The 27128-nt window shown below is 38.7% G+C and overlaps 1 protein-coding gene across 15 annotated transcripts in view; it reads right to left on the bottom strand.

The window, feature by feature from the left end:
• The window catches only part of STX7 (syntaxin 7), a 65321-nt gene that overhangs the window by 18057 nt on the left and 20136 nt on the right, over positions 1-27128 (bottom strand). For 6 of the 15 annotated variants that reach the window (XM_072720894.1, XM_072720933.1, XM_072720939.1 and 3 more), the window contains 8 exons: positions 20808-20877; positions 12146-12239; positions 11327-11464; positions 10252-10304; positions 9570-9666; positions 8466-8538; positions 5541-5623; positions 1419-3049 (listed from right to left, as the gene is read on the bottom strand). In XM_072720894.1, coding sequence (XP_072576995.1) covers positions 2879-3049; positions 5541-5623; positions 8466-8538; positions 9570-9666; positions 10252-10304; positions 11327-11464; positions 12146-12239; positions 20808-20877 — 779 coding nt within the window. In that variant the 3' untranslated portion in view covers positions 1419-2878. Of the gene's footprint in view, positions 1-1418; positions 5332-5540; positions 5624-8465; positions 8539-9569; positions 9667-10251; positions 10305-11326; positions 11465-12145; positions 12240-20807; positions 20878-27128 lie in introns of those variants that run through there. The other 9 variants (XM_072720954.1, XM_072720961.1, XM_072720965.1 and 6 more) reach the window with 4 other exon arrangements.

Raw genomic sequence — 27128 nt, 5'->3', positions numbered from 1 at the left:
ATAAATTCATTGAAAAACATTGATATTCAAAACACTTTTTATGTACAAAATGTCACCATTTCCTAAAAAAAAAGAAAAAAAAAAAGAGCAGTGAGGATGGTGAAGGACCCAGTGGCAACCTCTTCAAGGTTCAGTGTCAGACAACGCTGCCCAATCTGCTGCTGGTGCACTGGGTGCACAGGGTACTCGGAGCCTGACTCCAGATGCTGCCTTCATGCTTTGCTGGCCTGGATCAAGCTCCATTTGTGCTCACATGTATATTATTCTAGAACTGATTCCATGCCTACTAGAAAACAAGCTGAATTATGTTGCAATGGCACCTGTTATTCTTTTACCATCAATTGTTGTGCAAAACCAAAATATTTCCATATTTAACGACCAGTCCAAGTGTCAAACACATCCTGCCACACTACCACTCAACCTCAGCAGAGGCTGGTTAATTCCAACGTGCGCTATTCTAGAATGTCTTTGGAGCACACTAAAACGAACAGGTGTCATGTGATGAGGAAACTTCTTCAGTCTGAGACTCAGTTGGACCCAAACAGATTCAAATATACTGACTGCCATAAAAACAGCCTCAACTTTATTTTCTATAGTGTAAGCTTCACCTTTCTAAGCGATTCTAAAATTAACTAAAGGAAAACTTTGAGAACTTGAAAACTTCGGCTATTGCGCTGTTTTTCATTTTATTTTTTCAAATCAAGGCTATTCTTTTTGCTCCAAATATTTTGGGGTAAAACTTTCCCTAAAAATCAATGCAAGCTACTAAATTTCTTGTTTTTAATCAGTGATCTGTGTCCCAAGTAAAATAACTGATAAAATATTACACTTTAAATGAAGATCCTAAAATCATGCAAAAAAAAAAAAAATTAAGTGCTTTTGCTATTACAGGGAACTCATGAAGTGAATAGAATAAATGCATTTACCTATATGAGAATAAACATTTTATCAAGTACAACTGTGGCAAAAATATTGAACTGACTTGTGGGAGCCATTGGGAGCTATGTGCAGCCATAAGATACTGGTTTATCACATGGAACAACACACTTCTTTGTGCTCTTACAGAGAAAGAACATGTTCAAGCAGGCCTGATGGGCTTGCACTGACCTCAGAATTCCACTCCCTGTCTGGCCCATTCTGTTTCACTAAAGCAAACTGATCTGGTAAACACAGTCTCCAAGTTCCCAATCACTCCCAAGAAAATTTTCTACAGTCTCTTGTGGAAAAAAAAAAAAAAAAAAAAAAACCAAAAAACCAGAGTTTTGCTGACACGCAGCTTCTACTAGTAGCAGCACTTAAGACTGCCAAAATAAAACACCAAATACACCAGTACTCCAGAAAGACAGAGAGCTGCTGTGTGATCATGTCAAGTGTTGGTCCCACAGAAGCAGAATCCTCATGAAACAGAAATATCCAGACACTTTTAAAGTCATCTTTATTTTGGTTGCGAAGATACAGTTTACTTAATATTTTATTTGTTCCCATTTGAAGTCTCAATAGCTTTGCCATGTAAAACACTGACTTCACTATCAAACTGCTATATAAGAACATTATAAAATACAAACTATAAACTAAGATAATCCCCTTTACAGTATTCAGATTAGTGCATTAAAACAACATTGATTTTAAAAAAGCAAGTGAGTTAATTGGCAAACATCCAAATTGTTTTCTAATGAAGGATGGTACAAAATGGTAGGCAAGGCAAACATTAAATTTTTAAGTGTTGGTGCTCAAAAACAGTGATTCTGGGAAAGTTGCTCACCCAAAGTAATTCTGACCCAAGGATACACATGTAGCCATCATTTTAAAGGACTTAAGGGAAGGAAATTAATTTTCCACAGTGATAGCTGTGGAAGTACACAGCAAAATAACAAGTTGGGATTTTTAGATTTCTAACAATAGGTACTGATTTTTCATACTCTTCCTTCAAATTACATTAAACATTTCTAGTGACTACACATATCCCAGCAAACATCAGACTTTAGCAGGGTCTATGTAAAAACAATCTACCCTTAGTATTTTAAGAGGCAATCTACAGCAAATGCTTAACAGATACACATCAGGAGTATGAGATACTCTAGGAAATTATTCATTGATTTCATTTAGAGTAAACAAGAGTTTTAAGAGAAAACCAATAATAAAAGTTAAATCGGTAATGTGTGCTGCTATGCACCAGAAAAACAAAACAAAACAAAAAACACCACAAACAGGTCTGTTAATTTTTTTTAAGTTATTAAGAATATTTCCTCTGCTGGCCCAAATTGAAATTAAATTTGAGATTTTTTTTATTGAAGTAACACAAATCTGGGTGCATGTCACTCTGTGACAGAGGCAGATGCACATGGAAAGCACACACACCTTTACATTTACTCATTCCAAGAGCTAAGTCAACAGGGTAAATAAATTATAAATGAAAGGCATATACAATGTGAACAAAACCTCACAGTTGCCAGATCGAAAAGCATGGAAGTAATGCCAGAGGTCATATGAGAAAAACTTTCAGTGTTAGAAAATATCAGATTGAATCTAAAGGAAACTCCCCTCTCCAATGAAAGTAACAAAGTTTTGGGAGCCATCCTTTACGAAGTACTTTTAAAATAATAATAATAATAATAATAATAATAAAAACCATCATTACAGGAATCCTCCTACATAATTTAGAGAATGTAGTGCAATAGTGTGCTCCTTTATAATTTAGCTTTTCACTTTCCATATGATGAGACCAAGAATTACAACTCCGATGACAATGATAAAAATGATGATGCACAGGGTTTTTCTGGATTTGCGCTGCAGATGCAAAAACAAAAAACATGTTTACAGATGTAACAGAGCATCTCTCTAGCAACTGAAAATCACTTGGTTCACTTCTGGAGTAAAATCAACAGTAATTAACCATCCTCAAATTTTTGGCTGTATTTTTTTGCTTTACAAAAATCTCTTCAAATACAAGTGGCACTATTCTTTCGAAGAATAGTCTTCTTGAATTAATGATATAATTCAGGGGCCAGTTATTCAACTTTTGTCGGTAATTTTTCTGGGTGTGGTTAGGCTTAAAAAAGACACAAAGAAATGCAAGTTACTGACTCAGGTGACAGACTGAGCAAACCTATGTGTAATAACTAAGAACAGCTTAAAAGCTTATAGATTTTTAAACTTTCATCAAAGAGTTGCTCTGCAAAATGAGTTCTCTGAAAATATCAGCAAGTACAAATAAATGCTTGGCAATTTTTCCTGAAGTAAGTTATTAGTTTCCAAAATTCCCATTTTTTAATATTAATGGAAATTGCATTTAAAATCTCAGCATACAAATAAAAAAACAAAAAGCTAAAAAATTATAAAGTAGCAATTTAAAATAGAGAGTTAAGAGTTTTGTTCTATTCTTCATTCCTGGTCCAGCTGCAGATTTCTGTATTTCTTTAACAGCCTGCATATCTCACAGCAACATGCAAAAATCCTTTTTTAAAGATTTTATTTATTATATTGACAGAGAGAGAGAGTGCACAAAAGAGAGCACGGGGAATGGGACAGAGGGAGAAGCAAACTCCCCATGAGCAAGGAACCCGATGCTCAATCCCAAGACCCTGGGACCATGATCTGAGCCCAAGGCAGAGGCTCAACCGATTGAGTCAGCCAGGTGCCCCCGAAATCCTTTTTCTTACAAAGTTGAAAAGTTCGTAAATTTTCTTTGTCAACTAGTAGTACCATAAAATTTATGGAAAGATAGGTTTCCAACTCTGAAATTCTCCTGAAAAACTATGATGCCTTTCAGTATACCACATATTCAGTAATTTTTTTTTCAATTGAATACTCCTCCTTATACGAAGCACAACTTCTCTAGAGTTTCAGTCATCTTGCCTACAGATTTTCCCCAGCTCCACTTGAGCATCACAGACACATGTGTGATATACCTGTAAGAACCATCACAGGCTTCCCCCTATGGGGTATCTGTGGCCCAGGGACCCTCCATGGTGTCGTGTGGTGAGGTCCCAAGGTACTGCAACGAGAAAAGTACTAAGCAGCTTCCCTTCCACTCATGGTTCACCCAAACTATTTAGAAGCGCCATATTTTGCAGAGGCAAGAGTCTAATGTCAAGGCTTCCAAGAAGAACTACAGGGAAGCTGCTTTTTTCCTAGCACTTGTGTTGCATGGTTCTTTCCTCATCCTTTCAGGGCCTATGGGATTCAGTATAGGGCAGCTCCAGACATGGAGGTTTGGCTTGGGAAGATGTATTTCTTTCCCCCAGGGTGGCTGTAGAGTTTTGCCCTTCCCTAAGGAAGGGGAAAAGTAAAACTTAGGAGATATATCTATATCCTTCCAAATACCAAAAGCAAAACAAAATTAACACGTAAACCTAGTTACTAATAAATCCTGTTAAACACTGTATTTGAGCAGTTGGGACTATTAGCATTTACGGATTTTTGTGTGTGTGTTTTTGACATTCATGAATGATACCTACAGTCTATGACATTAATTCTACTGAGCTGCATACCTGAATCACATGCACATAGAAGGTCAAGGTGAGTTAGAGCTACGCCATCATTGAATACAGTTGGCTGTAACTCAGCAATCTCTATAAAGCTTCACTATTCCCTATGTATCACTACGTATGCAGTGATTTGTCTGGTGTAAAATGGCACTGAAATGAAAGGGGACTTCTGAGGTTAGTGAGCAAAGTGAAAAGCAATTGGAAAATATCTAAGACTGTGACAACATCTTAGATATTTTATAAGGTGGCAACATGGTCTAAGAAAAATAATTATGAACGACAACATGAAGTGGAGTTTCAAAAAGGAAATCAAATGCTAAGGTGGTATTTGGGGCTTCCCAAAGGGCCTGGCCTCATTTTATATTGTATGATATATTCATAGTTCACAGTCCTAATATTTGTGTAGTAGTGTCATGTCTTTTGTATTGGTCACATATATGGACTCCTTAATTAATTAATTAATATATGGTCACATATATTAATCTGATCCATCTAAGAAATCAGTTCATTCCTGGTGAAGGATCTGCTGAATGCTGATTATACCTAGTGATCAAGGACACGCCAAGAGAATATAATTTCCATAGGACTTGAAGAGAACTCTCTAGAGCAAAGATCGTTGCCTTTTCTGTGCAGAGTGTCACAGACAAAAAAGAAAGAAAAGGTGGAAAGAAACAGTGAGAGAAACAGAAGAAGGTTATCAAGGAGATTTCTGGGTTGGAAGGTCACAATGGCATCAGAGACCGCCAGCTGTCAGAAACGCCTGGAGGTGTCCATCTATGGCTCCTCTCAGGACTCTATAAACACTGAACTTCCCATCCCTGGGGGCCACAATTCTGGTTTGACCCTGAGAATAAACAGGCCAACATCAGTTTCAAACTAACTGGCAGATTTCTGATCTGTCTTCCATGGGGCTTTTACAATTTAACATCTCCTTTATACCTGATCAGTCTCTCTCTCTCTCTCTCTCTCTCTCTCTCTCTCTCACACACACACACACACACACACACAGTGGAAAACCTAAATTACGAGAGAATTTACTGCAGTTAATATTACCTGATATTCTGCTGCCCTTGACAGCTGCTGGTTTGCTTGCTGAACATGCACGTCTGCACTTTCCACATTGGCTTCTATGCTGTCTTTAAAACAAAACACACACGCGCGTGCGCGCGCACACACACACACAGCTGTTAGATGCTCCAATAAGAGAGGTGCATAAATCACAAGATTTCATTCAACATAACACCAAACATGTTCACTATTCAAATGTTACCATCAGTTTACTATACGGGGAAAGCTGAATTTTTTAAATGGCTCTTAGTCTTCCTTATGCTATTTGTCAAATGATCCAGACAACACACAAATATTTGGAAAGAAACTGGATCATCCTCGTTATAACACAATTCCAGTTCTACCTGGCAACTCCTGAAAAGTACTATTTTGTTTGTGGGCTCTGATGGCCAACGCAACTCTAAACATCTAACCAGTGTTCCTGAGGAAACAGAGTACTGAAAACCATCATCTGCTCGGCGGTCATCACCAACCTACTTCTGTGCTAAAACCTAGTCCTCCCTGAGGGCTCATGCAGCCTCCTGAAGTGGCGCCAGCTTTCCTCTGGCCTAGACATAGAACAAGCGGCACCCTGCAGCCTGAGACCTCTGTGTCTCGCTTCTCCCTGCCAACTCTCACTTATTCCCTGTAGCTGGACCCTTCGATGCTTCTATTACCCAAAACTGGCAATTTCTCAAGCCAACTGCTGACCGAATACCTTGCCTTTTCAAAGCCTCGACCATACTTTTTCAATGACTTTGCCTGTTTCCCTCTCCCAGCCACCCACCTCCAAGACCATATGCCAGCCCTTGTCATTACACTATTGCAACCTCTCTGTAAACTCATTCAAACCTCACTCCCCGAGTATCACCTGCTACCTACAGAGCACACTCCTTCCAACACCCGACTTCACTGACCCTACTACTGTTTCACCATCTCTCAACATACTTCATGCCCTCACGTTCCTCCTTACCCACCTTAGGTCCCCTGGGCCACCAGTGAACCACACTTTCTTGCATTCACCCTCGGCTCCCTTGCCACCTACTTTAGCCAGACTTATGTGACAAAACTCCAATCTGCACCTTTGTAGCTGAATATGGGTACAAAAAAAAAAGACTGATGCTGATTTATTTCCCTTGTAATTTGTGACTGCCTAGCAAGCTAACTTCATTTCAACTGGTACCTCACACTTAACACATCTAAACATTGTTGATTTCTATCTCTCTAAACCTGCTCTGGTTATAGACTGCTCCATCTCAGAAAATGGCAGCATCATCCTTTCTCTGGCCTTGCCAAAAACCTGAAGAATTGTCCTTGAATTAATTCTATCTCACATTCACATCCAGCTGGTCAGTAAATCTTTTTGCTTCTACATTTTATTTATTTATTTATTTTATTATTATTTTTTTTATGGTTCTACATTTTAAAGCTATCCACAATTCTGCTTCTCGCTGCTTCGCTGCCTTCCATCCTGATTTGAAGCAACACACTGCTCACTCCGATTCCTGCCATCATCTTCTAAGTGCTCTCTTTGCTTCTGGTCTTGTCCCTTTATGGTCTGTTCTCAAAACGAGTAGCCAAAGGGAGTCTTTTAAACCTTGTGTCAGATAATAACATCCCTCTGCTCAAATCCTCCTGTGGCTTTCCATTTCCAACCATCAGTAGTAACACAAGTCCTCATGATGGCTCAGGGGCCCTCCACAATGCCAAAGTTTATGACCTCTGACCTCATCTCCATCTCCCTCATTTCACTCACCAAGAACACCAGACATACTTCTGCCTGAAAGGCCTTTGCACTTGCCCTTTGCTCTGCCTGGAAATTTTTCTTTCACTTGTTCCCTTAATGCCATGAAGTCTTCACTAAAATGTCACCTGTCGGTAAGGTCTTGCTTGACCACCCTAGGAAAGCAGAAACATTACCCACTTCTAGCAGCCCCATCTCACTGCTTGCCTTTTTTTCCCGATAGCACTTATCAGCATTTACTTACTTTTCTTTCCTTTTAAAAAATCGTCTCTCTCTTCCAATTAGATTGTAAGATTTATGAAGGCAGAGTCTTTCATTTTCATTTACTTTCAGCTAAATCCCCAATGCCTAGACTTGTGCCTGGATATAGTAGGCACTCAATAAATACTTACTGGATGAACAAATTAATTGATGTTTGAAATTTTACCCTGTGATCTATTGTGGCTACAGAGAAGCCGTAAGAATTGGCAAATAACAGTTATAGTAAAGTACAGGTCCAAGTGTCTCAATGAACCAAATTCAGAACATTTATTAAATGTATCTTTAGACACATCCATTGAGATCTTCATATTTCTAAATGATAAAAATGGTCAGGACACTGATCAGCACCAATGGTTATATCCTAACTGAAGAGCTATCACATTCAAAACTTAGGGGGAGTCTTAGTTGCTGACTTTTTTAAAAAAGAATTTATAAAAGAATGCTTAGCATCTAAGTAACACTACTAAATTAATCTACCAAAAAGATACTCGAATAAATGATTAGGCAAATGGATACCTATTCCCTTTAGTCTAAGAGACAAGATAGCATGCACAATTATAAACAGCACAGGTTTTCCAGAAAGTGCTTGGTGTGCTGAGAATCAGCAGGGAAGGAAGGGAATCAGCAGAGGGAAACCAGGGATCCGGCAAACATGCGGCAGTGAGGCTATGTGCTGCCTTCCACAGTCTTAGCACAGGAGGCTCTGATTAGATCTGGGGCTTCCAAGAATAAATGAAGCCAGTTGATTCAATCAGTAGGAGCCAAAAATGAGATCTGCTTTAGATAATGACAAGGGTGATGCTTTGTCTGTTGTAGACACTGTGCTTTTCATTCCAGGGGACCCCCAAGAGACAGGCTACTCTTGCTTAAGAGGTTACCACAGGTAAACTGCGTAAGTAGCCTGTTCCCATCTCAGCAGGGCTTACCTATCACATCTCCTTGCTCATGAATCATCATTCCCAAATCTTTAAATATTTCATTAATATCCATAATATCAGCCTGAGAGAAAAAGGCACATGTTATTATAATCAGAATTCAGCTCCCAATCTACAAAAGAAGAAAATTAAAAAAAACAAAAACAAAAACAAAACAAAACCCAAACCACCACTTAGACATAAGAGAAAATGACTCTAGGCTTAATACATCAATTTTGGAAATATCAAGAAACTATTAGACAAAAGGAAGCTTAAATAAGATGACCTCGAAAAACTGTAACCAGTTCTTTAAAAGGAAGTTTGTGACATTAAAAATACCAAGTGAGGCAGCATGGAAACCAGGAATCTTTGTAACAGAGAAGGACCCTGGGTCATTGAGTTTATGTTTACGTAGTCTGATAATTTTTTTTATTACTAGCAGTATTTCCTCATAAGAGTATAAAATACCATTGATATTACACATCAACTTGACAATATAAAAGTATAAAACATTAGGTGTAAGTCTAAACTCTCATGTTAATAAATTTGATTATGCAGTGGAATAGCAATGAACAAGTTATAAACTCACTTTTCTTTAATATATCATAAGTATTACTTTGCCTGATTAAAGAGTTAAATATTCTATATTGGGGGCAATTTACCTATTCATCCTGTGCCTTAGTTTCCCAATCTATAAAATGGTGATGATGACGACAAGGTTACTTCATGGTTTTTATGAGAGCTGAACAAGATAGTGCAAAGAATTTATCAAATGTGGCTTGAAAACCCTCAACAAACTGTAGCCAACCTTCTAGGGAATAGGCAGGTTCCACAAGAACTAAGGCTTTCTCCATGCTAAGGACCTGAGGTGATCTCATAGGATAAAAAACAAAAGTTGGAGACGAGGGAGGTATGCTTTCATTTTAGCGCAAATTCTAACGAGATTTGTTTAAAAAAAAGAAGAGAACTATTCTCATTTATGAGAAATGCCACCACAATGATATATTTAGTTTTCTTTGTCAGCCCCTCCCCTAGCATCGTCTAAGCATCTTGAGGACAGACACGCTGAAGATGCTTGAGGACAGCGCAGCCACCCAGCTGCCACGGCAAACTTACTTCGAGTTGCCTAATGGAAGATTCTCTCTCATGAATAAGGCGGAGGTCATCCTCTGTAATTTCTTCCTCCTGCACCTGTACCTGAGGTTGAGCTTGGCTAACAGAACAAAACATCGGAAAAAAAAAAGAATGGTATTAAAATAATGGAAGTAATGGGATTTCTTTTCTTATTTAAGAAGCACAAAATAGTGTGTCTTTTCTTCAACGTCAGAGAACTGCTTCAATTTCTCATTTGTATTCTTAAGTTTTAAGATTATAACAGAAATATTAATCAAATTTTATTCATGTTTCATTTCATTGGTATTATTTTTTTAGAGTTATTAATTATTGGACTCTACATTTGGCAACCGGGTATTTCTTCTTGGTTGACCTAAATGTCACATGAGGAAATAAAAAAAAATCTCCATCAAATAATAATTAAGTCAATAATATTTACTTGGATAAACATTTACAAATTACTGCCAAATTGGAATATTTTATATATATATGTATGTATATATATATATATATATACTTTATAAATGATTACTTTGAAAAATTTTTCCAATTTATTGCTTTGTATTTATAACTTAGGATAGTCATGACATAATAAACTGAAAGCTTTCATTCTGTTCCAGGAACCATAAGGTAGAAAACATATTTGAAAAATCATCTTCTGATCTGTAGGGTTTATATTTCTTACCTTTCCCAGGATACGAGATTCCTTTCCTTTGAGCTGTCTTCAGGAAAACCACCCTGGATAATTCAGTAATAGAATGCATTAAGGAGTGGCAAAGAAAAAAACACCATCACAACACTCACATTTTCTCTTATGATATTCTAAATGGGTGTATGTACACATGTGCATGTCTATGTGCAGAAAGAGAAATGTTTTTGTTCTAACTTTTTAGGTCAAGTGCTTCAAATAACAATAAAATTATTTCCCTAAGCTGACAAGGAAGGAATTCATTAAATATTCTCAAGGGCCAAATAATCAATATTATATGATTAAAATGTAATATAGTCCAGGAAACTCTACATTAAGGAACAAGGAAACAACCAGCAATGGTGTCTGAGGAAATTTAAAATGAGATTAACTCAAAATTCCACTAAAAGTTATCCCTTTGTTTATTTTCTTCAGGCTTATATTCATTTTCAGTATTCATGCAATTGATTCACTCTGTTCCTTTCCATCATCTTCATATAACCCAGGAGTAAAGCATTTCCTACATTGGCCCAGATGCAAGGTGACAGCCCCTAGTACAAACCAAAGTGGGAATATCATTCAGGATCTGAGCCCTAGTCTTTTCTGACAAAATGTTCCCATATTTTTATATAATAATCTGTAATAGGGATCCCTGGGTGGCGCAGCGGTTTGGCGCCTGCCTTTGGCCCAGGGCGCGATCCTGGAGACCCGGGATCGAATCCCACGTCGGGCTCCCGGTGCATGGAGCCTGCTTCTCCCTCTGCCTGTGTCTCTGCCTCTCTCTCTATCCCTCTCTCTCTCTCTGTGTGTGTGTGTGTGTGTGACTATCATAAATAAATAAAAATTAAAAAAAAAATAATCTGTAATATTTGGCTCCCTGACATGGACAAAATAACTACAGCAATACATAACTGTCATCCTTCTTAAAACTGAGCAGAGAAACCTGAAAATAAATATTCAAATACTGACTTCCAAGACAGTCAGTCACAGATCCTTACAACTTAAGAAAACGCTGATGCAGGCCTTCCAGGGAACAGCACATGCACTTTATTACGCCCTGTTCAATACTCACAGATACTCTGGAGCTGGCTCTCACTCGAGCAACAAACTCTTTCTCTTTTTCAGCGGCTTGCCTCTGGACCTTTTGGAAGTTTGTCAGCGATGTTGTGAATTCAGCTACTAAGCGATCCTTCTGTATTTTCCTTTGACGCTAGAGGAAACGGAAAAACCTACTAGAATCAAGCTATACGGTTCTATAGAATTCACCAAAGTTGTTTCGCCACGAGTTGGTTCTTTATTCTGAAGTTTCCACTCATTCTCCAATTTCCTACTGTTTACATCTCAGCAACATTTTGACAGTATATTAAAGTACTATGTATATGTACTATCTTGAGGCAAAAGGTCCATAATGTTGGATTTCTCACCCAAAATTTTCATCCTAAAAACTGGCCCATGATTTTGAGGTTATTTTGAAGTAGTAGTTCTTTTGTCTTCTTTTTAGGAAAATAAAACCTTGCACTCTTACCTAACTAGTAACTTCCACTAAATGATAAGCAAGGAAATAAACATGCGCCCCTAGGAAACCTCACATCATGAATGTGTGCGTGTCACATGGAGTCAGTCCTGGAAGGCCAGGAAACAATTACTCAGGGGGCATTTTCTGAGCACTTGCTTAATTATGGGTCAGGGCAACTGCATGGAAATAATTTTTGCTTTATTGAACCACAGGATACTACCAGGGCAATTAAATATAGTTTTGTGTTCTGTGAACTAATCTCAAATACAATTTTCCCCCTTCATTTCCTTTCTAGCATAAAAGTTCAAAGACCCTATAATGCATGTAATTTCTTTCACATTCAATACATCAACAACATGTCTTAAGGCTTGATACCTGTTCACTGGGGGTGGTGGGCAGAGATCCAAACTCTTTAATGTACTTATCTGTTTCTTTGGCAAGTTGATTAGTATACTGCTGCTTCTGTTGCCTAAAGTAAAAAAAACACACATTATAGAACCAAAGAACAAAGAGATTTCTTTAAGTTACAACTCTGCCAGTTGAATCAATCCTTATAAATAGTTTGATAAAAATCACTATTTTATAGAGTGGCTCTAAATTTTCTCTATGAAAACAAAAATTTCAGGGCACCTAGCTGGCTGAGTCAGTAGAGCACATGACTCTAAATCTGAGGGTTATGAGTTCAAGCCCCACATTGGGTGTGGAGCCAGTTTAAAAAAAAAAAAAATCCAGATTCTATTTTTTGATAAATACTGGTCAAATATTACATGGAAAGTTCTTTACTCACACAGGGCAACCAAGCTTTGAGAAATAAATCTCAGCAGCCATTTAGAAAGGAAGATGACTCGAACCAAAGCCAGACTATGGGATGTCCGATGTTTTAGATATGGAGGTGTTAGGTGGTGAGAGCCTTTTGTCTGCATCCCACAGTTGGGAGGTCATTTTAATAAATGAAGAGGATTTGTCGCCAGACTTTGTCCTGTTCTCAGGAGTACATCTAGCCTCTCTTCTTTCTCTATCTGGACATTTATATCCTTATAGATTTAAAAAAAAAAGACGAGGGGGGGGGAGAGGTAATCAATATACATTTACTATTTTTTTTATTTACTATTTTTAAGTTTGCTTTGGAAAGAATAATAGCATTTCTCTGTAACCAGAAAGAACACAATAAGAAGTAAATCCTATGAGTATCCGTAGCTATCTTTTTATAAGCTATCTTTTATAAGCCAGCTGGCTTATAAAGTAAAAAGTCAGATTTTTAACTCAAGAACTTGACTCTAAAAAAAAAGCTTAATCTAATGTTATGCTTTACAAATTACAACATCAGTACTTTTCAATATATTATCTCTCCTTTTAAACACTTATTTAGTTATCCTTGGAATCCTTTAAAATAATGAGATGCTGGAAAAAAAATAAAATAAAATAAAATAATGAGATACTGTATAGGAGTATTTTTAGATATAGACACCTGTATTTGACTGATAAGGAAGAATTACAACCTACTTCTATCTATTTTCCAACTCTTCTACCTTTATTATTCCTTTAAAATCTTTAGAAATCGTAATTTAGCTAAATTTCTTAAAAGAAGGCTTACTGATGTCTATCTATGCACAATCTCCACTACTAAACTTAGCAAAATATATCTATTAAGAATTACATGTTTCTATTCCATTTTAGTTTTTTTTTTTTTTAAGATTTGTTAATTTATTTGAGAGAGAGAGAGACAGAGACTCTGTTCTGAGTGGGCAGCCTGATGCAAGGCTTGATCTCACAACCTTGAGATCATGACTGGAGTGGAGGGATCCCTGGGTGGCCAGCGGTTTGGCGCCTGCCTTTGGCCCAGGGCACAATCCTGGAGACCCGGGATCGAATCCCATGTCAGGCTCCCGGTGCATGGAGCCTGCTTCTCCCTCTGCCTGTGTCTCTACCTCTCTCTCTCTCTCTCTCTCTCTGCGACTATCATAAATAAAAAAATAAAAAACAAACAAACAAAAACAAAACAAAAAAAATGACTGGAGTGGAAAACAAGAGTCAATCAACTGAGCCACCCAGATGCCCCTCCATTGCATCTTAGTTTAACAAATGGTGGTTTGTTATTTAGACTTGGGGTATTTTTCCCACCCCAACATCTCTCCATGGCAGAAAAAGTCCGTGTAAATTACATATCACTATAAATTCTTCAAACTGTACTTCATAAAAAAACACAAATTCCCATCACCTATCTTTTAATTTAGTCCTTTTTGCAATTTTTCCTTCTATAGCTAACGTTTTTTGGAATATCATTTATGACATACCTATTACTTGAAACATTGCTGTAACAGCACTGAATTAAGACTCAGGTTCACAATGATGTCAGGCAAATCATTACGCTCCTGTGAGACATATTTTCCTTATGAGCAAAATGAAAAGTTATTTGATCTATGTATTTTACCCCAGATGAGAAAGATTCAGATGAGAAAATGTGTAAAAACACTTTAAATATGCAACACCACAAAGTATTATTGTTCTTCTAACAACATATTAATTTACTGAAACATGTACCACTTAACTTCACTAGACCTTTTTTTTTTTTTTTTTAACAGAAACTAATGCTTTCTGAAATTCAAGGATTTAGGCATAAGTTTTTGGAGGGATAACAATTCATACTGAATATGTACTGGATCTAAACCAAATAAAAATCTAGTCACTGGAGAGGAGGGGCAAGACGGCGGAAGAGTAGGGTCCCCAGGTCACCTGTCCCCACCAAATTACCTAGATAACCTTCAAATCATCCTGAAAATCTACGAATTCGGCCTGAGGTTTAAAGAGAGACCAGCTGGAACGCTACAGTGAGAAGAGTTCGCGCTTCTATCAGGTAGGAAGACGGGGAAAAAGAAATAAAGACACAAAAGGCCTCCAAGGGGGAGGGGCCCCGCGAGGAGCCGGGCTGAGGCCGGGGCGAGTGTCCCCAGGACAGGAGAGCCCCGACCCGGAGGAGCAGGAGCTGCACCAACCTTCCCGGGCGGAAAGGGGCTCGCAGGGAGGTGGAGCAGGACCCAGGAGGGCGGGGATGCCCTCGGGCTCCCGGGGACACTAACAGGCACCTGCGCCCCGGGAGAGTGCGCCGAGCTCCCTAAGGGCTGCAGCGCATACAGCGGGACCCGGAGCAGCTCGGAGGGGCTCGGGGGCGGCTCCGCGGAGGGGGCTGCGGGGCGGGAGCGCGAATCCAACAGCGCAGGCTCCGGAGCACAGGGCGCCGGGACACAGCCCAGGATCCGGCCTCCCCCGGGGACAGGCAGAGGCCGGGAGGGCCCAGGACAGCGAGGACGATCCTGCCCCGAGCTGAGCAGATCAGCGGCCCCGCCCCGGAGCCTCCAGGCCCTGCAGACGGAGAGCCCCGGAGCTACTGCGGGAGCTGACTCCAGGGCTGCAGAGCTGGACCCGCCACCACGGTTGTTCCTCCTGGGGCCTCACGGGGTGAACAACCCCCACTGAGCCCTGCACCAGGCAGGGGCAGAGCAGCTCCCCCAAGTGCTGACACCTGAGAATCAGCACAGCAGGCCCCTCCCCCAGAAGACCAGCTGGACGGACCAGTTCCAGAGGAAATCAAGGGACTTAAAGTATACAGAATCAGAAGATACTCCCCCGTGTTTTTTTTTTTCTTTTTGATTTCTGATTCCTTACCCCACCCTTTTTTTCCCTTTCTTTCTTTTTCTTTCTCTTTTTCTTCTCTTTTTTCCTTTCTTCTTCCTTTTTTCTTTTTCTCTTTTCTTTCCTTCTTTCTCTCTCTTTTTCTCCTTTTCCCAATACAACTTGTTTTTGGCCACTCTGCACTGAACAAAATGACTAGAAGGAAAACCTCACCTCAAAAGAAAGAATCAGAAACAGTCCTCTCTCCCACAGAGTTACAAAATCTGGATTACAATTCAATGTCCGAAAGCCAATTCAGAAGCACTATTATACAGCTACTGGTGGCTCTAGAAAAAAGCGTAAAGGACTCAAGAGACTTCATGACTGTAGAATTTAGATCTAATCAGGCAGAAATTAAAAACCAATTTAATGAGATGCATTGCAAACTAGAAGTCCTAACGACGAGGGTTAATGAGGTGGAGGAACGAGTGAGTGACATAGAAGACAAGTTGATGGCAAAGAGGGAAACTGAGGAAAAAGAGACAAAAAATTAAAAGACCATGAAGATAGATTAAGTGAAATAAACAACAGCCTGAGGAAGAAAAACCTATGTTTAATTCGGGTTCCTGAGGACACCGAAAGGGACAGAGGGCCAGAATATGTATTTGAACAAATCATAGCTGAAACCTTTCCTAATCTGGGAAGGGAAACAGGCATTCAGATCCAGGAAATAGATAGATCCCCCCCTAAAATCAATAAAAACCGTTCAACACCTCGACATTTAATAGTGAAGCTTGCAAATTCCAAAGATAAAGAGAACATCCTTAAAGCAGCAAGAGACAAGAAATCCCTGACTTTTATGGAGAGGAATATTAGGGTAACAGCAGACCTCTCCACAGAGACCTGGCAGGTCAGACAGGGCTGGCAGGATATATTCAGGGTCCTAAATGAGAAGAACATGCAACCAAGAATACTTTATCCAGCAAGGCTCTCATTCAAAATGGAAGGAGAGATAAAGAGCTTCCAAGACAGGCAGGAACTGAAAGAATATATGACCTCCAAACCAGCTCTGCAAGAAATGATAAGGGGGACTCTTAAAATTCCCCTTTAAGAAGAAGTCCAGTGAAACACTCCACAAAAACAAGGACTGAATAGATATCATGATGACACTAAACTCATATCTGCAATAGTAACTCTGAACGTGAACGGGCTTAATGACCCCATCAAAAGGCACAGGGTTCCAGACTGGATAAAAAAGCAGGACCCATCTATTTGCTGTCTACAAGAGACTCGTTTTAGACAGAAGGACACCTACAGCATGAAAATGAAAGGGTGGAGAACCATTTACCATTCAAATGGTCCTCAAAAGAAAGCAGGGGTAGCCATCCTTATATCAGATAAACTAAAATTTACCCCGAAGACTGTACTGAGAGATGAAGAGGGACACAATATCATACTTAAAGGATCTATCCAACAAGAGAACTTAACAATCCTCAAAATATATCAATTAATAACCAAAGTGAAGGAATCCTTAGATAATAATACACTTATACTTGGTGACTTCAATCTAGCGCTTTCTATACTTGATAGGTCTTCTAAACACAACATCTCCAAAGAAACGAGAGCTTTAAATGATACACTGGACCAGATGGATTTCACAGATATCTACAGAACTTTACATCCAAACTCAACTGAATACACATTCTTCTCAAATGCACATGGAACTTTCTCCAGAATAGACCACATACTGGGTCACAAATCAGGTCTGTACAGATACCAAAAGATTGGGATCGTCCCCTGCATATTCTCAGACCATAATGCCTTGAAATTAGAACTAAATCACAACAAGAAGTTTGGGAGAACCTCAAACACGTGGAGGTTAAGGACCATCCTGCTAAAAGATGAAAGGGTCAACCAGGAAATTAAGGAAGAATTAGATTCATGGAAACTAATGAGAATGAAGAAACAACTGTTCAAAATATTTGGGATGCAGAAAAGCAGTCCTGAGGGGGAAATACATTGCAATACAAGCATCCATTCAAAAACTGGAAAGAACTCAAATACTAAAGCTAACCTTAGACCTAAAGGAGCTATAGAAAAAAACAGCAAATAGATCCTACGCCCAGAGGAAGAAGAGAGTTAATAAGGATTCGAGCAGAACTCAACAAAATCGAGACCAGAAGAACTGTGGAACAGATCAACAAAACCAGGTGTTGGTTCTTTGAAAGAATTAATAAGATAGATAAACCATTAGCCAGACTTATTTAAAGGAAGAGAGAGAAGACTCAAATTAATAAAATCATGAATGAGAAAGGAGAGATCACTACCAACACCAAGGAAATACAAACGATGTTAAAAACAAATTATGAACAGCTGTACGCCAATAAATTAGGCAATCTAGACGAAATGGACGCATTTCTGGAAAGTCACAAACTACCAAAACTGGAACAGGAAGAAACAGAAAACCTGAACAGGCCAATAACCAAGGAGGAAATTGAAGCAGTCATCAAAACCTCCCAAGACACAAAAGACCCCACCAAAAAGGAGAATTACAGACCAATATCCCTGATGAACATGGATGCAAAAATTCTCAACAAGATACTAGCCAATAGGATCCAATAGTACATTAAGAAAATTATTCACCATGACCAAGTAGTATTTATCCCTGGGACACAAGGCTGGTTCAACACTCATAAAACAATCAATGTGATTCATATCAGCAAGAGAAAAACCAAGAACCATATGATCCTCTCATTAGATGCAGAGAAAGCATCTGACAAAATGCAGCATCCATTCCTGATCAAAACTCTTCAGAGTGTAGGGATAGAGGGAACATTCCTCAACATCTTTTTTTTTTTTTTTTTTCATTCCTCAACATCTTAAAAGCCATCTACGAAAAGCCCACAGCAAATATCATTCTCAATGGGGAAGCACTGGGAACCTTTCCCCTAAGATCAGGAACAAGACAGGGATGTCCACTCTCACCACTGCTATTCAACATAGTACTGGAAGTCCTCGCCTCAGCAATCAGACAACAAAAAGAAATAAAAGGCATTCAAATTGGCAAAGAAGAAGTCAAACTCTCCCTCTTCGCCAATGACATGATATGTAGAGACATAGAAAACCCAAAAGCCTCCCCCCCAAGATTGCTAGAACTCATACAGCAATTTGGTAGCGTGGCAGGATACAAAATCAATGCCCAGAAATCAGTGGCATTTCTATACACTAACAATGAGACTGAAGAAAGAGAAATTAAGGAGTCAATCCCATTTACAATTGCACCCAAAAGCATAAGATACCTAGGAATAAACCTAACCAAAGAGGTAAAGGATCTATACCCTAAAAACTATAGAACACTTCTGAAAGAAATTGAGGAAGACACAAAGAGATGGAAAAATATTCCATGCTCATGGATTGGCAGAATTAACATTGTGAAAATGTCAATGTTGCCCAGGGCAATTTACACGTTTAATGCAATCCCTATCAAAATACCATGGACTTTCTTCAGAGAGTTGGGACAAATTATTTTAAGATTTGTGTGGAATCAGAAAAGACCCCGAATAGCCAGGGGAATTTTAAAAAAGAAAACCATAGCTGGGGGCATCACAATGCCAGATTTCAGGTTGTACTACAAAGCTGTCATCATCAAGACAGTGTGGTATTGGCACAAAAACAGACACATAGATCAATGGAACAGAATAGAGAACCCAGAAGTGGACCCTGAACTTTATGGTCAACTAATATTCGACAAAGGAGGAAAGACTATCCGCTGGAAGAAAGACAGTCTCTTCAATAAATGGTGCTGGGAAAACTGGACATCCACATGCAGAAGAATGAAACTAGACCACTCCCTTGCACCAGACACAAAGATAAACTCAAAATGGATGAAAGATCTAAATGTGAGACAAGATTCCATCAAAATCCTAGAGGAGAACACAAGCAACTCCCTTTTTGAACTTGGCCTCAGTAACTTCTTGCAAGATACATCCACGAAGGCAAAAGAAACAAAAGCAAAAATGAACTTTGGGACTTCATCAAGATAAGAAGCTTTTGCACAGCAAAGGATACAGTCAACAAAACTAAAAGACAACCTACAGAATGGGAGAAGGTATTTGCAGATGACGCGTCAGATAAAGGGCTAGTTTCCAAGATCTATAAAGAACTTATCAAACTCAACACCCAAGAAACAAATAATCCGATCATGAAATGGGCAAAAGACATGAAGAGAAATCTCACAGAGGAAGACATAGACATGGCCAACAGGCACATGAGAAAATGCTCTGCATCACTTGCCATCAGGGAAATACAAATCAAAACCACAATGAGATACCACCTCACACCAGTGAGAATGGGGAAAATTAACAAGGCAGGAAACCACAAATGTTGGAGAGGATGTGGAGAAAGGGGAACCCTCTTACACTGTTGGTGGGAATGTGAACTGGTGCAGCCACTCTGGAAAACTGTGTGGAGGTTCCTCAAAGAGTTTATTTTAAAATAGACCTGCCCTATGACCCAGCAATTGCACTGCTGGGGATTTACCCCAAAGATACAGATGAAGTGAAACGCCGGGACACCTGCACCCCAATGTTTATAGCAGCAATGTCCACCATAGCCAAACTGTGGAAGGAGACTCGGTGTCCATCGAAAGATGATGGATAAAGAAGATGTGGTCTATGTATACAATGGAATATTCCTCAGCCATTAGAAACGACAAATACCCACCATTTGCTTCGACGTGGATGGAACTGGAGGGTATTATGCTGAGTGCAATAAGTCAATCTGGAGAAGGACAAACAGTGTATGTTATCATTCATTTGGGGAATGTGAATAATAGTGAAAGGGAATATAAGGGAAGGGAGAATAAATGGGTAGGAAATATCAGAAAGGGAGACAGAACATAAAGACTCTTAACTCGGGGAAACGAACTAGGGGTGGTGGGAGGGGAGGAGGGCGGGGGGTGGGGTGAATGGGTGACGGGCACTGAGGGGGGCACTTGACGGGTGAGCACTGGGTGTTATTCTGTATGTTGGCAGATTGAACACCAATAAAAAATAAATTTATTATATTAAAAAAAAACATTGTACACCTCAAATTTAATACAAAAAAATCTAGTCACTGAAGCAACGGTTAGGTATGATAAGTAAATCACATAAACAGAGAAGCTTAGAATATCATTTTTCAAAAGCCATCAAACAACCTATTCAAAAAAGTATAAGACAACTAACTTTGTTTTGCGAGAGTAAGCCAGCTCTTTAAAATAAAGAAAAACATGTGCCTACCCTGAAAAGGGAAAAACCAATACAAAAACTTGTACAAATAAAGGAACTGAAAAATCTTACTACTTTTCCATTGTTTATCCAGTAAACATAACACTACATCAAAGGAATATAACAGTGGGTTTTTTTTTTTTTAATTATTAAATACTTACAGCTGTTGCCTCAGTTCAGGTGAATCTTGAGGTGTTCCAAGTTGATTCAGACTCCTCTGTATTTCCACAGCTATTATGATGGAAAGAGAAATGTATAATTGTCACAAATGTTAGAGCAACAGAAATTAAGTTAGAAATCAGTACAGGCAGGGACGCCTGCCTGGGTGGCTCAGTGGTTGAGCGTCTACCTTCAGCTCAGGGCATGATCCTGGAGTCCCGAGGTTGAGTCCTGCACTGGGCTCCCTGCATGGAGCCTGCTCTCCCTCTGCCTAAGTCTCTGCCTCTCTCTCTCTCTCTGTCATGAATAAATAAATAAAATCTTAAAAAAAAAAAAAGGAAATTAGTACAGGCAATTGGGCAATTAGAAAAAAAAAACCCAAAGAGATGAAAGAGAACATTAACTGAGAAAAAAATGAAAAATAAGTGGTATATTGAAATCTAATTAGTTACAATAATGAATTAATTTTCAAGAGGAAACTGTGTGGGACAATAACATGTGAAACTGCACTTATGATCCGAGAATACTATTTTCTGCTCTAGCTCCTCAAAACATTTACAACAATGGCACATGGACTTTCACTTAACTCTACTGGCATAAAAACTATGAGGAAAATAATTGTAATAGTTATGTAATTCAGTGGAATACAAAGTGAATGAATGATTGCTAATAAATGAGGGAGGAATAATAGAGATGAAACAAATATTTTATAATTTTCTGTGTAATAAGGGATCTAGGCAAGTGTCAAAGAATGTAGAAACCATAGGATATTCACAGATTCTGAAATTATTACCATATGGGTGACATTAATTATAAAAGAACTAACTTCATTTTAGATAAATTAGTTGCTTAAAACAAATGATCAGGTGGCTCAGTTGGTTAGCATCTGATTCTTGATTTTTGCTCAGGTCATGATCTCAGGGTCTTGAGATCCAACCCTAGGTTGGGCTCCCCACTCATTGCGGAATCTGCTTCTCTCCTTCTGCCCCACCCCCACATTCATGTGTATGTGTGCTTTTTCTCTCTAATAAAATTTTTAAAAATTACAAATGATCAAATTTTTTTGTTTTTAATTTTAGAGAGATGGGGAGAGAAAAATAGTGGAGGGTGGGAGGGCAGAGGGAGAGAGAGAATCTTAAGTAGGTTCCATGCCCAGCATGGAGCTCCACCCAGGGCTCAATCTCATAACCCTGAGATCATTACCTGCCAAAATGAAGAGTCAGGCACTGACTGAGCCACTCAGGGGCCCCAGAACAAATAATCAAATTTAGCAGCACCAGTGAGAGAAAGTGGCATGATAAGCTTTCTGACATGATGCAGTGAGAGTCATAATATGATCTAAGTATTTTTTTTTTGCCAAAATATTTAACCTAAATCTAATCATGGGGGGAAAAAAGAGCCCAGACCAATCTAGACTGCCAGACTGCCAATCTAGACTACAAAACTGGTCTGAGTTTTAAAAGATGTCAATGTCACAAAAAGAGGAAAGAGAAAAAAAAAAGAAAAGACAAGGCCGGGGAGCTTTCCAAATTAAAGAACTAGGGCAGCCTGGGTGGCTCAGCGGTTTAGTGCCACCTTCGGCCCAGGGCATGATCCTGGAGACCCAGGATCAAGTCCCACGTCGGGCTCCCTGCATGGAGCCTGCTTCTCCCTCTGCCTTTGTCTCTGCCCCCCTCTCTCTCTCTGTCTCTCATGAATGTTTAAATAAAATCTTAAAAAAAATAAAAATAAAAACTAAAGTGCCCAAATTACTAAAACACCCAAAAGGCAAAGTAGGATTTTGGAATGGATTCTAATCAGAAGGAAAAAAATGCTATAAAAAATATGGGCAAACTTGATTTGATTTTGAAATTCAAATTCAGAAAGAGATATTAAACAAAAGTGGAAAAATAACTGGTGAACTCAGGTAAAGGATATAAGAAAAGTTCACTGCACTATACTTTTCTGTAGGTTTGAAATATTAAAAATTAAAAGTCAAGAGTTTAAATTCAGGCTAAGCACACAGTCCAAAGTCTACAAACACTGCAGTTTTATAAAAAGATTATTATTCACAAACGGGAAGGTCCTATAGCTTTATGCACGTGTGCAAACAAATGTCAAATAGAAGATGAAAATTCATCTCCAAAGTAAAGAATTTGCACATTTCCAAGAACTACAGAAAAATGATCCAACCCACCATTCTTTTTATTTTAAATGAGTGGTTTATTTATATAGCTTAAATGTTTTTAAACAGTCACTACTTATTTATGGGATCAAGGGAATAACTATATCCCAAATTCAGGATAACTTTTGTTCATTGAGGATGATGTAATGACACTGCTTTCAAGTCGAAGCTGAAAAATATAAATTCTGGAAAAGAATCATATAGCATAATACAGCAACTATTAACCATTCACCTAGTTTCAAAAGAATTTTTTTTTGCCTTTTTTTTTTTTGTGGGGGGTAGTAGATTTTTCTTTTGTAGAGCAGAGAAATTTTGTTTGCTTTGTTTAACTTATGACTGCTTGCTATTAGTTTTATACTTCCTTTGAATCTCAATAGGTTTTCTTGGATTGCCTTATAGGAGTTTAAAGTTTTTATTTTCAAAACTAAGTATGTCAATAAGATAAACTTTAGCATGACCATTTATCTCATCTCTAGAGGGTTCTTGTCATTTAAAAAAGTCGTATTATGTGAGAAAAAAACGGAAATTTGATAAATGATAGCAGGAAAACTGATTACCGTTAGAAAACTACCTTGTGTTAGCAAAATAAATCTGCAATTATTAAGCTGAAACCATTAAACTGCTACATGAAATGATAACATAAATTTATCATATGACTTTTTTATGATCTTGGAGTGAGGAATAAAATATTATTTAAGCATGATATTAAACTAAAAACCATGGAGGAAAATATGTCAAACTTGACAACATAAATAATTTTTAATGTGCTATGCAAATGTGTGTTTGTATTACAGATATACATTTAATTTATTTATTTATTTATTTATTTATGATAGTCACAGACAGAGAGAGAGAGAGAGAGGCAGAGGGAGAAGCAGGCTCCATGCACCGGGAGCCCGACGTGGGACTCGATCCCGGGTCTCCAGGATCGCGCCCTGGGCCAAAGGCAGGTGCGAAACCGCTGCGCCACCCAGGGATCCCACAGATATACATTTAAATAACGTGTATGTGTGAAAGCATCTGCAGCATATGATGAGCAAAGGGGTTAATGTCCCTATTACAGGGGGGAAAAAAAACACCTCCTATGAATTGATAACAGAAAAATAGTCCAGTGCAAAAAGGATAAAAGACGTAATCATGAAACTTACAACAAGCAAATACACATAGGAAATAATTAAATGTCATGGATAATCAACTTTTCATATATCAGAATGGTACAAGTTAAGAGAAATAAGCAAGTAAAGATACAATCAAAAGCCTTAAAAACAAAATGCAGAGACATATATAAGAAGGAGCAATATCCATAGTATATGAAAACTAGAAATAACTAAGGAAAGTGAGACAAGCCAGTAAAAAAAATGGGCCAAAAACAGGGACTTAAATATTACTCACTGAATAAATGAACAGCAGTCTTGTTAAAAAGGAAACAATGGTGTACCAGGTAACAAAATGACTTGAGTTGTCCACTAGCTGAATTAGGTGTTTTATTATCTTGTTGGTGTATTTCTTTCTGTGTTATGTGACTCAGCCTGTCCCTTGCCCCAAGTCCTACAGTACTTATTCAAAATTATAAACTAGCTATGGTGTAGGAATAAAAGCCATTTATATAGGCTCACCAACATTAACTTCCCCTTACTCAGACTATCAGGATTATTGACAATGCCATGTACCAATTTGTAGCAATAGCAACCAAAAGTAAATATGTGATACGGTACTATTCTTGGGGTTATTAGCCAGCCACCCAGTGACAAGATAATTATGCTTCTTCCATCTTGAATGAAGCGGAATTTAAATTCACTAAAATAATGATTATGGATTTTGTTATGCTTCCTCTACTCCCTTCCTCTGTGCTTCTACCAGCTTCCTAATCTGCACATTAGTCACAATCGTGGTTCTCCACACATCCGAGTTTCTGATTCAGATATCCACTATACAGAGAAAAGAAAAAGGACAGATCTTCCCAAGATAATGGAGCTCACTGGTTTGCCAGTACTCCATCATCTAGCAGCTGCTGGACTCCTAGAATGTTTACTGGCCTATTTTAGACTCAGTTATGGTATCACTTGGGCGACAGTATCCCAGGAAGGTAAAGCTCTGTCCTATGGAGGATCTTTATGTTCTCAAAGAACCACCACTCCAGGGTGCTGTTTTACTGAGAACCAGGAAGAAAACTTAGATTTGGGAACTCTGTGGTCAAAATGAAGAAAGAGACATTTCACGTTTACATCTCAATCACCCATTTGCAAATTTTCTTCCACACTTGGAGTTTAATTTAGAGACAATATCCAAGCAAGGGATACAACTATGTTTCTACCTAAGCAGAAGCTGAGATTCCATGTAGCCGTTTGGAGCCAGGATAGTATAGTATCCACCGACTTAACTGCTAAGGGGATGTAAGAGTGTGCCCACACCAAAGTGAGAAAGAGGAGTGGAAACACCTCCTGGGAGATTAACTGGGAAGAACCTGCTAATGCTATCATCTTTAATCATCAAGCACATGAGCAGAAGCAACAAGGGCGGGGTGACTCCAAACAGACGAGGGGGAAAACGAAGGCAAAAAGAACATGGAATGGCTTTTGGTAGCACCAAAGGAGACAAGATAATTAACGTGAACTGCAGCTTTGTTTCTAGCTGTAGAGCAACAGCTGTAGCACCTGTCAATGTTTTCTTCCTTTTCCGCAATGTACTCTTTAGATGTTGTAACTATTTGTCTTTGCCCTCGCCCATATCCTCAACTGTTTTATAAAGGGTGTGCTGTGGTGCTTACACCTGCTCTCTGGTCCACAGGCTAAAGAGTATGTGATTCGATATTGCTGGAACAGAGTAATGGACAGGAAGTCACCCTTGAGACTTGGTACTGGATGCAGAAACTGAACAGATCTTGGTTTTCCCCTTTTGTGGAGATGGGAGAAGAATTCTTGTGGTAAGAGAGAGCAGCACAATGTCAGGCAGGGGAATTTTTTTTAAGGTAATTTAAAAGAAGGAAGGAAGGAAGGAAGGAAGGAAGGAAGGAGAGAGAAAAGAAAAAAAAAGATGTTTGCTGTAGGAAACAAAAGGGATGAACTATAGTGAGTATTTTTTTTAAAGACTTTATTTATTCATGAGAGATCCAGAGAGAAAGAGGCAAAGACACAGGCAGAGGGAGAAGCAGGCTCCATGCAGAGAGCCTGATGTGAGACCCGATCCCGAGTCTCCAGGATCATGGCCTGGGCTGAAGGCAAGCGATAAACTGCTAAGCCACCCAGGCTGCCCTATGATGGGTATTTATTTTTGGCCACCTAATACCTAGAATTTTTACTTACACCCAGATCTTCTCCATTATATCATGACCACTGAGAAGGATCGTCACAGATCTGTCTTAGGGGGGAAAAAACCTGGTGGTTAAAGCAGCAAAGCTGTTCTAAGAGGCTCTGCATTTTGCTTACCTCCACTTTGTGTAATACAGGTGATTAATAGTAAGAGACCTACTAGCAATCACAGAGAAAAGGAGACTCTTCGACAAGCCTAAATGGAGGTGGTTTTTGTAGTGATTTCAAATTACAGGGCACTTCAGCTTAGCAATTCAAATCTCTAATACCATATTAGCATATAAATTAAAATAATTAAATTATTTACTGTCTCCCTGACTTGAAAGTAAACTCCTTATAAATGTAAAAACTAGTCATATTCATTTTTGTACCTCTAGAACCCACCACGTTGTTGACAATGAATATTTGAAAAGCTGAACCAAAAGAGGGCATTAGAAAGATCGAATCTTATGTAAGAAAGGATATGTATTTCTAAAAGGATATGTATTTCTAAAATAAAAGGCACAGAAGGGAGTAAGATAGGTAAGTGTGCTCAATTATTCATCATTCATACAAACATCTGCTGAGCACCCACTATGCATCTGGCACAGTGGGAGAGGTTTTGTACGTTAACACTGATTCAACTGTGTTCCTTTCATTTCTATAGCTCTAAACTTGAGGCTCATTTAAAAGTTACCTGACAAAGGGCCTATGGAAACATAAATCTGAAATCACTGAATCAAGTTTAGGAGAAATATTATATGGCATTAGTTTGATCTCATTTTATAAACAAAAACATTGAGAACCAGACAGAGTAACTGACTTGACCAAGAAATCAGTTCCTTAATAGAAGAGCTAGGATTAAAAATGTA

This window comes from Vulpes vulpes, chromosome 1 (assembly GCF_048418805.1).
Source record: "Vulpes vulpes isolate BD-2025 chromosome 1, VulVul3, whole genome shotgun sequence".
NCBI classification, from domain to species: Eukaryota; Metazoa; Chordata; class Mammalia; order Carnivora; family Canidae; genus Vulpes; species Vulpes vulpes.
The sequence above is the reverse complement of the archived record's forward strand: the minus strand, read 5'-3'. Positions and strand labels throughout refer to the sequence as shown.